The sequence below is a fragment of the Meles meles genome, chromosome 15, assembly GCF_922984935.1.
Source record: "Meles meles chromosome 15, mMelMel3.1 paternal haplotype, whole genome shotgun sequence".
Classification (NCBI taxonomy): Eukaryota; Metazoa; Chordata; class Mammalia; order Carnivora; family Mustelidae; genus Meles; species Meles meles.
In genome coordinates, this window is record NC_060080.1 from 71,618,165 (window position 1) to 71,632,711 (window position 14,547).

At 36.9% G+C, this 14,547-nt stretch overlaps 1 protein-coding gene across 29 annotated transcripts in view; it reads left to right on the plus strand.

Annotated features, from left to right (window-relative positions):
* NRXN1 (neurexin 1) overlaps positions 1–14,547 on the plus strand; it is a 1,247,328-nt gene that overhangs the window by 554,273 nt on the left and 678,508 nt on the right. For all 29 annotated transcript variants that reach the window (XM_045979150.1, XM_045979153.1, XM_045979171.1 and 26 more), the window contains one exon: positions 8,289–8,727. In XM_045979150.1, the coding sequence (XP_045835106.1) occupies positions 8,289–8,727 (439 nt within the window). The remainder of the gene's footprint in view (positions 1–8,288; positions 8,728–14,547) is intronic.

A 14,547-nucleotide genomic window follows, 5' to 3' on the forward strand; every position in this document is an offset into this window, starting at 1 on the left:
TTAGAAAAATGTAAAATTAGATGATGGGGAAGCTTTACTGAGCTCATGAGCCTGGGAGTACAAAAGAACATGAATTGGTTAAATCAGACATAACATTTGATGCCATTATTTTGTTATGATCAGTTCAAAGATACCATTCTTGTTTCATGGTAGTGTAGATTCCCTTAAAAAAAATAAGAATAATTAAGCGACCTCTTGTCCCTCATTGGGACTGGTAGAGGATTTTAAAAGTTTCGGGATAAAGCAGACATGCATTGTCCTTATTAGCAGCGTCTGCCAGCTTGGAATAGAAGTTTAAACCCCAATTTATGGTGTGTCACATTCTGCAAGATCATGAAAGACTGAAGCTGAAAATATCTTCATCACTTAAGTGCAAAATAGCAGTAAACATGGCACGTTTATTGTTTCTAGTTAACTTTTCCAGTGTCTTTGTCAGTGCCCTTAGTGGGGGAAATAACTGCACGATTTCTCCCCCTTAGGAATTTTATTTTTATTTTTGAATGTCAGCTTATTGTGAAGCTATCACAATTTTAAAGATAGAATTGCCTTTAAATTTAAAGAAAATTTTAAAAAATTTTAAATTTTCTGCCATGTTGCTGAAAAGACGGCTGCTCTTCATTTGTAATTGTTCTAGGGCCTCTCCTGTTCTGCGCCTGTGCTAGAGAGAGCTCATGGTTCATCATTCCATCTGTTGGTTTTTGGACAGAGTCAAAAAAGAACAGAACACCGAATTCCTCAATACTTCAATACTTGTTCATGAGCAGAGCTTGATACCAACTGAGACTGCCCCTTTGCTTATCTGAGCCTCCGTTTCCTCATCTGAAAACAGAAGAATTGATCTAGTTTTCAGCTTCTTACTTTTCAAAAATGGACATCTCAAGTCTCATGTTACTGAAATAGGTTCATTTTTCCAATCCCCCCCTACACAAGGGCATTACTGAATTACTGAATCTTCAATTTGAGAGAAATAGACAATCTTATGGGGTGGAACTCCAGTCTCCACACACCCAGATGCCACTGAAAGCTTCATTAAATTGAGCTGTTAGCCCCAGGACAACACAGTCTATTTGCTCCCACGGCTGACTTGTACAGATGGCACCAAGGTTGTCTAGATAACTTCAGGCCCTTCACTGATGGTGGAATGAAGGAAGGGCAAAGCGAGAGGGTGTTTTCTTTTGTTTTTCCTTCTTTTCATGGATAAGATATAGTTGATCATGTTTAATTGGAAGGAAGCAAAAAGATTTCTTTCTCCACATTGCTTTAAAAAAATTGTGATTTTGTGTCCTTTCCAAATTTCAACTTAATTTTGGGGTTTGAAATTAATAAGTCATATGCCTTTACTGAGAAATGATGTTTTTGTAGTCTGTTTTTACATTTCCTAATTAGTTTATTTATTTATTAATTAATGGGGAAGTTGCAATTTAGTTGAAAATTTTATCTGCACATAATCTCTGGATAGTATCAGATTATGGGGGAAAAAAAAGAAACACAAACTCTGCTGTTTCCCACCCCACCCCCCAAAAAACCAACCTTCTTACCTTTCAAAATTCCTTATGTAACTCTCTTTCAAACCAGATTTTCTGAATGCTAGGTATTATTTTTACCGTGGCACTGGGCTACTTTGAACAGGGCTTGTGCATTTCCTATCGGCCTCCCCTTCTCTGACTCACGCCCAGCCCATGAATCTCTGCAGCTGGACACACGTTTGCCTCAAGTGGGCATATTCAAAGCATAGATGAAAACTTCTGTGGTGTGACGTTCTCAGGAAAGCTAAAATCCTGTCAGTTCCTCAGTTAAGTTCAACGAACTTTTTTTTCACCTTTTTATTATAAGCACATTCTGTGCTAAGCTCTCTGTATGATAAAGTGAACAGCATTGACAACTTGACCTTGGGTGGAAGATAGGACAATAACGAGTGCAATGATTTTTTTTTTAAGTGACCACTTTGCCTCTACTCTTCTCTTATAATTGTCTTTTCATGGTGGCAGGAATACTGGAGAAAATCTGTTTAATTTTCTACCTTTTCTAATAATAAAAGAATCCTTTTATCTTTTTCTTTTTTATTTTTTTCGTTGTAGCCCTTCCTTTGGAGTGAGCCAAGCTTATAAGTGCTGATATTTGTTTTTAGGCCAAGACATTTTTTATTCCAAATGAGTAAGACATCTGTGTGTTTTAACCAAGAACATCTAATGTCTGAAATTATTAAATGTTATTAGTGTATGTATATTTGTATTTCAGTGTATATATGGTATATATACATATGTGTTATCTGCTTATCCATGTAGAGATGTATTATATATTCTAAGATATATGTAAATTTTTTCTGGACATCGATTTTAGCAGGTTTGACCTATTATATATAAACACATTTATATTAGGTAATGTATAATGTATATAGTTTACACATTACAGATAAATACACCAATAACAAATATTCATGCGAAATTATACTGGTTTATTCTAACATTTTAATTCTAATATTTTATTTTATATATATCCTAATATTATATATTTTCAGAAGACATGCCTGTTGAAAAACTACACTATAGTTCTGGAAACAGAAATAACCCCATTACTTAAACTGGATTTGAAGAGACTTTCTTTTAAAGATTTTTATTTTATTTATTTATTAAAGAAGGAGAGAGTACAAGCAGGGAGAGTGGCAGAAGGAGAGGGAGAAGAAGGCTCCCCACTGAGCAGGGAGCCTGATGTGGGGCTCCATCCTAAGACCCTGGAATCATGACCTGAGCAGAAGGCAGACACATAACTGACTGAGCCACCCAGGGGCCCCTGACGAGGCATTTTAATCATTAAAACACAGGAAAACACTCTCCTGCTCTGTTGCGATATTTGATTCATTTAGAGGTATTTTAGTAGGACAATTTGAAGGAAAGATAAGTAACCCAGAGCAAGATCATCCTTTTGCACAGTGACAAATAGCTGTTTGTGAATCTTTTGCTTAGCCACTGCTATCAAAAAGTATAAATGAAACTCTAAACGAAAACTATAAGTGAAATTTACTGAGACAAATGCAGTTTGAAGTTATCATTAGCTATTCACAGTATTTGACATGTTCAAAATAGAAAGCCTTCAGCGAGCTCTGTGCCTCCACATATTTGCTGATAAAGGAGGATAATGTTTTCTATCTGCTAGGATGCTTACGACGAGCAAACACATAAAACATATAAATTTCTTTTAATGGGGTCTGTCAGAAATAAACACTCAAGAAATCTTAGCTGATTCTTGTTGCACTGGTAGTGGTGGTTTGGTTGATATTTGATGCCATGGACGTTCTCTCATGCATGAAAGTAGAAACCCCAGGCTGGCTAGCTTCCTATGTATGTGTTCTGGTTAGGAACCCTCAGTTGTAGAGAAAGGCTGCAAACTGCAAAATACATGCCAGGATACAAAAAGAAGCCCCTGTCAGCTTTGATCTCTCTGATCCTACTGGTTGCAGCCCTGTTAATTACTGTAAAACACTGAGCAGCCATCTACTTCGTACCACGTTAGCTGTTACCTTTGTTACAAGTCCATTCATTCGCTCCCAGAATAATAATATTGTTACTTATGATAACATTAAGGAGAGCAGCTGATACTCACCTGGGCCCTTCCTCTGTGCCAGGCCCTGTTGTTAGCACTTCCACTGAAATATAATTTATTATTGACAATACCCCTAATGTGGTAGATAGGATTACTCCATTGTACAGATGAAATGAGCCTCTGTGAGGTTGAAGGACTTGCACGAGGTCACAGGACTGCGAGTGGGTGAGCTGCAATTCTCTTTGAAATCTCTAGAGCCAGATTCTTAGCCCTTACTTATTATTATTCCCAAGAATGGAAGAGAACCAAGACTCAGAATAGAATAAGCCATTCGTGATCACAGGGAGGTCACGACTGAGCCTGGATCCCTGCATCACTATTTGACTTTATATGTGTACTCTGCCGGATAAGATATGAAAAGCCTTGATCAATGCATGTTAATGAATTCAAGAGCCTCATGAAGATTTCTAAGCTGAAACATTTATTTATAACAACAAAAAAGTCATTATTTGAGTAGCAAATGCTTTCTTGTGATGTGTGTGTTTCACACACTCCCACTTCCCGTGGAAAGGGCCTTATCTCTCAGCCACCACTTCTTCAGTACCATCGGTACAAACCTGAGATAGATAGAATCCTTGATGTATGTCTGTGTACCTAAAGATGTAGTGAATATTCTCTTTACCGAACGGATTAGTGTTTCACTATATCTCAGAATAGAGAGCAATATCCTGACATCAAAACCACAACTGGAAAAAGCCAGACAATAGAGAAGGACATCTTTTTATAAAAGACATTCAAAGGACGTATTTTGCCTTTGTCCCAAATCACATAGAATAAGGGGGAGAAAGCTCAAGGAGTGATAGGTCCTGGTTTTCCATTTACATATATATATATATTAGAAATTAAGCAACTGAGAAGTAGAGAGTTTAAGCAAGTTGACTTAGATAAGAGCTTTGTGATTAAGCTATGTCTATACTCTCAAACTTATTTTTTTTTCACCTGTTTATTTCCCTTGCCTTTTAGGACTAATATGAAGATCCAGTAAAGTACTTCAAATTTCAAGCCCAGGAATATAAAAATACAGACATATTGCTCCTGTTCTTGCACCTTTCAGTGTCAGGGATATTTTTTAAAAATTATAGATGACAAAAAACAGAAACACCTCGTCTCTTTCATGTTTTTATCCCTTTGGGATTTGTGATTTAAGCCCATGAAGCAGAGAAGCGAAATTCAACATTGTGAATTACTCTTCAAAAGAAAAGGAAAATTCCATATTCCCCCAAAATCTTAATTTTATGAACAGACCCAAATGAGTATGCGATACTATCACTAATTGTAAAGTATATAGATATTTTTGAAAGTTGAAACTATTGAATAAATTACAACTTTTGACATAAAAAAGATACATGAGGGCGCCTGAGTAGCTCAGTGGGTTAAGCCTTTGCCTTCAGCTCAGGTCATGATCCCAGGGTCCTGGGATCAAGTCCCACATCTGGCTCTCTGCTCAGCAGGGAGCCTGCTTCCCCTCTCTCTCTGCCTGTCTCTCTGCCTACTTGTGATCTCTCTCACTCTGTAAAATAAATAAATAAAATCTTTAAAAAAAAAGATACATAAATAATCATAAATGATTCAGAATCATATTATCTCAGAAAGAAGCAAAAAATAGCTTACATGTGAATTTTTTAAAAGATTTGGAGTGCTTGCTGTCTACTTATTATTATAATTGAACTATATTCAGGTCATTTGAAGAGTACGTCTAACTTTGGAAAAGTAGGGTAATTATGAAATCTGGGTCAGATGAAGTAGTAGTGTAGTTGTAAGAGCTATCAGCCTGCCTATCCAAAATTGCTTTTCTGTCTTCCCGAGTTGCCTTTCAAAGAATACAAAATGAGAAGGAAAAAAAGTATATCACACTTCTCCTCAAGATAGTTCTTCTAGGAAAATGATTCTTCCTCTGGAGAATTTTAACTCAGGTGTTTTTCATTCTAAAAGTAATTTAAACCCCCAATATGAGTGTGCAGGTAAAGTTTTCCAATACACCAGCCATCTTGCCGTTTATAACTGAATACGCACAGCCATTCCCACATTTTTCTAAAGAAATAAACTAAAAATAGTAGCTGATTTTTGAGATTAGTCGCAATACCATATTCTGCTTTACATAACTACATTTGTAAATAATCCTGTCTATTATCTGAGACTAGGTTAAAAAAAAAGGGAATAAAGAATTTTATTCAATTCTCAGCAAATATTTATTGAGTGTCTGCTTTGTGCCAGACACTGATCTTGATGGTTGATGATAGTAAGCAAGAACCCTGTCTGTAATAAGCATAAATTCTGTTGGAGACTTTTTTTTTTTTTTTTTAATTCCAGGGATGGGGGCGGGCATGGAGGCAGTGTGTGTGTGCCTGACTAACCCTAAGTTATCTGATCAAAGGAATCCCTACTTTTGTTCTCCATTTTCTTGAACCTCCTTTTCGCCAGGGCTCCAACTTACTCAATGAGATTACAAATCACTCACTGAAATCCTTACCTAAAAGTACCCTAACCCTATATCCCTCAACTTTTTTGTAGCTGGTATTGGACTCATGGGGCAATATACACAACCTTCTACATACTTCCTCATGTCAGAAACATCTGATTATTGCGATGCTTCTATTTCATGGGCAATGTGTTAGCATAGGTCAACATTATCATCTGCATCAATTGGGTCAGAAAATACTATCCTCGTTCCTGATCAATATTTTTGTCAAGGGAATCTCCAAATAATGAAGTATAAATCACCAGGGAATGTGAAAAAAAAAAAAATAGAGGCTTGGGTAGCTTGAAAGTCATGGTGAGAGGTTAGAAAATTTGGAAACTCATCCACGGACACCATTTTCTCCACTTCTAAAGATCCCCAAAGAAAGACAATCCAAATCAATTTTCCCAAGACTTAGTAGCTCTTTTGCTCTTCAAGAAAGTATACTTAAGAATTAATCTAATTCCCTTTTGTTATTGCTGAAGTTCATTTTCTCTTCTTTTGTTGTTAGTATTTGGTTATTAAACCATTATACATATTTGCTCAAAGAATAATGGATATGATATTCTTTATAATAATTCTCCTGAAACACCAGGACTAGTAGTGAAAAAATGTAACTTCTTTGCTTGGCACAAATCAGCTATAAAATACCAACTATATGTGTATGCTTAATTTCTAAGCATTTCCTTAAAATGAATTAGTTTACATTACTTCTGTCTCTACCAGATCATGATGAAGAAATGATATTTATTATCATGTAGTTTGATGTAGTTGGTATTTATTGAAAATCTCACAATTTGCCTGGCATTGGATTGATTGACTTTATGTAGATTCTCTCACTTACATTCATTTTCTTTAATAATTACAACCATCCTGTAAGGTGTTATCTCCCTAAAAGGGAAAAAAAAGTAAGGGTTGGAGAGATCATGCAGTTAGGCAACGCTAGCATTGGAATTTGAACTCAGAGAGTCTGATACTAAAGCCTACACTCTTAATCACTGAAAAATAGCAGTATTCATTAACAAGTCATATCACGAAATCTATTAACCACGCTGTCAGCCTAGTTAGGTTTTGCCATAGGTTTGCTGTATTGACCAGTTAACTTTATATCACTTTATAGCACTAATCAGACACAGGCTGTCTTTTTTTTTTTCTATTATATAAATATAAATGAATTTCGAACCTGTCAGGGTTGGCTGCTGTGAACTTTTGAATGGCTTCTCAAAATATTTTAGATACTTCTCTGGACATAGATAGCTAATTTATTCTTAAGTCAGTACGACATATGTATTTTGGAAATGTAATTATGCACGGTAGACATTTTATAGAGGCAGGGTATGGATCTCTCTTTATCTTTATGTCAGAATGGCTTCAAGTTTATTAAGGTGATGTGATGGCAGATACATGATATTGGGAGCCCTGCCAGTGGATTTGTCCAGTGTGCCTGCCATTTGGAGTCCAAAAAGCCATAGGATTATCAACAAGCAGTCAGAACCACCTAGCCACTTTGGATGAAGTGCCTTGGGAAATGAGAGTGTGGGACAAACTTTTTTCCTCATCTGTATACTTTAAAATGGAATACAAGTAATACAGGTTGAATGGATTTAGAGCCAACATTGTTCCAAAGTTACCCATCATTATTCAAACAGTTGTTAATGTAGGCCATGGGGAAAAGAGAGCTTCTGCATTTTAATTGTATTTTATGATTTTTCTGAGAAAATTCAGGGTGTTTTCTATCTCAACTTGTGATTTTCTTACAAAATTTATACCCATTGTGGCTATATAGATCATAGACCAGATCCTATATTTTAGGGAACTGTTATACAAAATATCTAATTTCAAATACTTTAGTAGTGGGATAATGGAAATACCTTTACATTTAGCAAACAAAGATAATAACCAACAACAAAGGCAAATATATAAGTTTGAGTCTATACATGCTTGAAATAACGAAAGCTGTAATCAGATACATTCAGATTATTTGGGTCATCTACAACCAGTGTGGTTATGTGTACAGACATTATTTGAGTGAAATTAGGTTGGAATGGTTACTGTTTAATGAGCTGATACTTGAATTTTATTTGGCTGCAAAAGCTATCTTACATATCAAAATGCACTAAACATTCTGTTACTTGTGTTGCAAACATGTGTTGCAAGTTACATGAACTGAAGACAAGTTCTAAATATTAAAATATGGGCCTGATTTCTCACTGCTATCCTCTGCCCACAGGTTGTATATAAAAATAACGATGTAAGGCTGGAATTATCTCGACTTGCCAAGCAAGGAGATCCTAAGATGAAGATCCACGGAGTGGTGGCATTTAAATGTGAGAATGTTGCAACTTTGGACCCAATCACCTTTGAAACCCCAGAGTCTTTCATCTCTTTGCCTAAATGGAATGCAAAGAAAACAGGCTCCATATCATTTGATTTCCGCACAACAGAGCCAAATGGCCTCATTTTATTTAGCCATGGCAAACCAAGACATCAAAAAGACGCCAAGCACCCTCAGATGATAAAGGTTGACTTCTTTGCTATTGAGATGCTAGATGGCCATCTCTACCTCCTCCTGGACATGGGGTCAGGTACAATAAAAATCAAAGCCCTACAGAAGAAGGTGAATGATGGAGAATGGTATCATGTGGACTTCCAAAGAGATGGACGGTCAGGTAATTTATCATTTTTTCTACACTCTTTACTTGCTGGAACACTCCTCTCATCCCTCACCATGGGAAATAAAACCAAGAAATACTGAAGATTTCCTGCATTTCTGTCTTTAGGGTGAAAGAAATTCTCTGTTATTATTTCTGTTTCACATCATATATAAATCAGAAGGAGCTAATTAATCATTATAGTTGAGCATAAAAAGCTCCAAATGCTCAAATGGCTTCTGGAATCACTTCTTAAATGAACATTTATTGGATAATCAAGTGCCAAATCTTGCAAGACATTTTATCTTGAATTTGCAAGTGACAAAATTCAGGGTTCTTGTATTCTCAATTATTGAATGTTTGGAGGTGCCTGGAGTGGCAAATACAAAATATGAAAAAAAAAGAAAATTCAACAATCCACATAGAAAATCCTTAGTTTCATTTTTTAATCCTTAGTTTAATTTTTATCCAAGTTGGATCTGTGGTATCAAAAACACTTTAATCAATGCCATAGGATTTCACAAACATGGGCACAACTCTGTTGACTTCCAAATAGCTCCCCCCCCTTTTTTTTTAATTTTAATTTTTAAATTTTTAAATAAACATGTAATGTGTTTTTATCCCCAGGGGTACAGGTCTGTGACTCACCAGGTTTAAACATTTCACAGTACTCATCATAGCACATACCCTCCCCAATGTCCATATCCTCACCACCCTATCCCGTCCCCACACCCCCAGCAGCCCTCAGTTTGTTTTAGCTTCCCTTTCTAATGAAAGATGTTTAGAACTGAACCAATAGGAATTCTTTCCTCTGGCTTCCTTTTGCTATGCTTTTTATCCTAGGAATGTGTGTGTGTGTGTGTGTGTGTGTGTGTGTGTGTGCACGCGCCTGTGTTGTGTATGTGTGTACATGCATGTCATTGGGGAAAGGAGGGGGCATTGTAGGCAAGGCCTGAAGAAATAATATTTACTTACTTTGAAATTTGAGAATGGATTAGGAGGCTTAAGGAATTGACTAGCATTAGGTTTGTAGGGGAAAGGATCACCCAGGCAGAGGAAATAGCATTTGTAGAAACGAAAGACATGAGATAGAGAGAGAAGAAGAGAAAGAGGGAGAAAGAGAGCGGAAGAGAGAAGCAACTTATTTTAGGTATATAACTATATACTATGTCTTTTTTACTTTCTTCACGTTGTGCTCCCACACTCTAATTGTTCCTCTCGCTTACAAATAAAAATTAGCTTCTTATAATAGAAGACAGCCGAATTTAGACCTAACTACTCTCCATCCTTCCCTCCCCAAACTTCCTTATTTACTTACATACCATACCATGCACTCTGGATTTTCCACTAAGTATCAGTGTAAGCTTGGCCAAGGCATCTTTTGTGGGTCTGAATTTCTTCCTTCATAAACCATATTGGAAAGAACCCAGTATTGACTGGCTCTCAGACCTGATGAAGGAGTATCAACAGTGATGGGATCTAGGATTTTATATTTTTGCAAAGCTTTCCAGCTGATGATCATTGCAGACCAGAGAACACTTAGTGCCTCTTTCAGATCCAGTCATCTGTGATCACCATCCCATTTTAGGAATAGGATGCTGCAGTCCTGAAATGAGTGCCCCTTTCATAGACCCCCTTGTCACTTGTGTCCTCCCAGCATCCCTCAGCAGAACTGTGTCCTGTTTAACTTTTAGTCATGCCTTGTTTTCCTGCTTATCAATCAAAAAGATTGTGGTTGGCATCCTACAATTTTTTTTTTTCTTTTTGCCTGACAAAATAGAAAAATGGAAAAAATGGGAATTTTGAGGGAGCCAGGGTGAGGGCAGAAAATTGAAGGAAGGTCAGTCTGGTCCTCAGACTCTCAGAGATGATTTCAGATTCATCCCTTCCTGGAAACTGTGGTCTCCTTCATTCTTTCATTTCCCTGAAATCTTCCACAGGGAAGATTAGTTGCCATTCTGTGCTATCTGTACTTTTTTTTTTTATCAGTTCTGTTAGATGACTGAGTGTAGACAACATTTTTTTTTTTTTTTTGCCTACTGCATTATACTGATTCCATTAGAAATTAGATTCCTCTTTTTTTTCTGATTTAAGCTGAGAAGTGTACATTGAGGGGAATAAAAATACATAGTAGAGTACTTCCCTTTCACTTCCTCCAGCCTGTTTGTACCAGAGTTAGCAGTCAACTGGCTATTTAGGAACTTCCAAACAGAAGTCTAAAAAATAGGAATGGAGGGGCTCCTGGGTGGCTCAGTGGGTTAAAGCCTCTGTCTTTGGCTCAGGTCATGATGCCAGGGTCCTATGATTAAGCCCCACATCAGGCTTTCTGCTCAGCAGGGAGCCTACTTCCCCCCCCCCATCTCCTCTCTGCCTGCCTCTCTGCCTACTTATGATCACTGTCTGTCAAATAAATAAATAAAGTCTTTAAAAAAAAAAAAGAGGAATGGAGCATGGACTTATGCTTTGAATATTAACTTCTGGATGATATAGTTTGGTTTAAAATACCCCTAGAATTAAATTTTTAAATTACTCTCACGTATGTGTACGTAGATGTTAGACTTCCTAAAAATGTATTTTTATTTGTTTATTTATTTATTGAGAGACATAGAAATAACAAGCACAAGCCAGGGAAAGGGCAAGGGAGAGACTCTCAAGCAGACTCCGCACTCAATCCAATGTGCAAATTGATCTCACGACCCTTAGGTCATGACCTGAGTTGAATCAAGTGTTAGATGCTTAACTGAACCACCCAGGCTTCATAATAATTTACAACATAACTGATTAGAGTAAGTGGACTTTTTAAAAAGATTTTATTTATTTATTTGAGAGAGAGGGAGCAAGAGTGGGGGCAGAAAACAGAGGGAGAGGGAGAAGCAGACTCCCCAATGAGCAGGGAGTCTGATTCAGGTCTCAAAGTGTGGCTCGATGCAGGGCTCAATCCCAGGACCCTGAGATCATGACCTGAGCTAAAGGCAGACACTTAACCAACGAGCCACCCAGATGCCCCATTAAGTGGACATCTTTTGGAAGTTCAGAGGAGCAAATTTACCATACTTCAGATCAGTTGTATTTCATTCACCTAGAAATGAGGTATTTTTTAACTATATGAAGAAATATGTGGTTAATGTCAAAACTTTAATAAATACAAACAATGTCTAACAGAAAACAAAACCAGCCATTATTCATTTGATAATGGTAATTTATTCTAGTCTTAAGTGTTGATGTGGTCTAATTAGATTTCCAAGTTCCTTGGATGACCTATTATAATAAGAATTGGATAAATGCCATAATCCTCAGGCCGAATAAAATTCACTTTTTTTCTCTTTAAGTTCTTTAATTCTCCAAAATTGCCAATAGTTTCTTAAGTGCCCTTTTTGTACCCTCATTGGAAAAGGTCAAAGCAGAGAATATTTGTGTTAATTTAGAAAGCTCAATGCTGGATGGGAAGATGAGAGGGATGTCTTAAGACAGTATAATTTACCTTAAGAAAATAAGACATGAGATTTTTGTTGGAATCCAAAGGAAAGATTAAGTTAGTATGCTCAGTGATATGAAGCTAGTAAGGTACCTTTATGCAATTACAATTTCAGATTAGTGAATTGAGACAAACAGTGTAAAAACCAAAGCTTATTCACTGCACTAAGTTCTGCCCTTTACTAAATTGAAAGAAAAGAGAGCTCATTTTATGTTGGCCTAGCTCAAGGGAATTTAATGTAATGTTAATAACTACAGCTGTTAATATTTTATATATAGTATTTTAATTAAGTTCTATATTTGCACACTACATTGGTTTGGTATAAAGCAGCCTTTTAAAAAATTGAATGAATAGCTCTACTAGCTTCTTTTTTACTTAAAGGATATTTCTGAGTTAGGTCGGTGAAATACTAAGATTTATAGCTCAGTTAAAACTAAGAAACATAGAATTTGAAGAAATAATTCATTTTACCCATTTTTCACACCAGTTATATTCAGAGGCTATATGAAAATTAGTTTTATTATAACGTGGGAAAATGATACCTCTAAGACAGTCTAAGGTCAGTGTGGGCTGCTTTCTGACTCATGGATGATGAAGGTTGCCTGGGATACTCTTCAGCTGAATATTTAAAAATATTTGATGAGCCATTTTCTCTGTTATTAAAGTAAAGGGAGTTTAGGGCTGGGAATTATTCTTTCTGCTATTGACCATACTAAAGTTAGTAGGAATAAAGCCATGGCCATTAATTTGATGCCAGTAACTAATGGTTACCTCCCTCTGTAGGGTTAAAACCATATTTGGTTTGTCTCCCTCCCAACAAACCATAAATGACTCTTAATCTCACAAAACAAACTGGGGGTTGCTGGGGGGAGGTGGGATTGGGAGAGGGGGAGGGGGCTATGGACATTGGGGAGGGTAAGTGCTATCATGAGTGCTGTGAAGTGTGTAAACCTTGCGATTCACAGACCTGTACCCCTGGGGATAAGAATACATTATATGTTTATTAAAAAAAAAAATTTTGGAAGGGGAGGCGAACCATAAGAGACTATGGACTCTGAAAAACAACCTGAGGGATTTGAAGGGTCAGGGGTGGGAGGTTGGGGGAACAGGTGGTGGGTAATGGGGAGGGCACGTTTTGCATGGAGCACTGGGTGTTGTGCAAAAAGAATGAATACTGTTACGCTGAAAAAATAAATAAAATGGGAAAACAAAACAAAACAAAAAAAAAACCATATTTGGTAGACAGACTAAATTTTTAATATTCTCTAAGCAATTTACAAAAGAAACTTATGTATGGCAGGGAATGTCTTATTTATGTTTTTACCTACAGGTCCTGGTACTTTCTTGTGCAATAGAAGTTGTTGAATAAATATTTGGTACAAGGAAAAATAAAGAATAAAAATAGGTGAATGGCTTAGTGCCAACCCACCCCTAACATTCTAAAACTAGCAGTAGTTTCATCCTTACATTTGAAGAGTAATAGCACTCTTTTAGTTTTAATGCAAGTTTTTAAGGAATTTACCTTACTTCCGGAAAACCGTTTACACAATATAATACACAATGTAAGATTACAGGTGCTGCCCTTTTTTTAGGAATACAAAGCCGTCCTCCAGGCCCAGGTGTCAAAAAAAAAAAAAAAAAAAAAAATCACAGTGAGGAAGTTACATAATTGTTAGAGAAACTAAGGAGCTATGGTAAGCTTGACAAAAATGGCAAGCTTTTAGGAGAACAGAACTGCTATCTTTGCTAGTTTGTGAGATCGCTATATCATTTAGCAAACATGTAGGTAGGAGGAAAATTAAGGGGAGGTGTTCACTTCTTTTGGAGGACTGAGATATGCCATCACAGTAAGCATGCTAATGACGAAGAAGATTGTCACTTGCACTGCCGATCTTTCTGTCACTTTGCCCTTCCGTACTTGGTTCACTAAAAGATGGATATATGAGCCCCTTGTTTGGTGAGAAATACTGCCTTCAGATGAATTTCTCGAACATCATTGGCAGCACAATTAATTGTATCATGTTGTAACCCCCTTCTGTTCTGTGACCTGGGAAAGAGACATTGTATTTCCACTTTGCTACTGTCGGCCCCAGCTGCTCTCTTGGTACCGTGTAGCTGCTTCCTTTGCCTACTCAGTCTGTGACCGGTGACATGGGGCCTGGTAGGCTGAGCCATGAATGGCCTTTTCAGATCTGGGTTAGACTGGCAAAGGAGGAACCATACAAAGTGCAGCATGATTTCTGGTCAGAGTGTATGATCTGAGTGCTGCAGAAAGTGAGTATCTTCCGTGGATAGCTTAGCTGCTTAACAGAGCAAAACCCCTAAGTTGCTGAGTTAATAAATATGATTGAGGAGGTTCATCA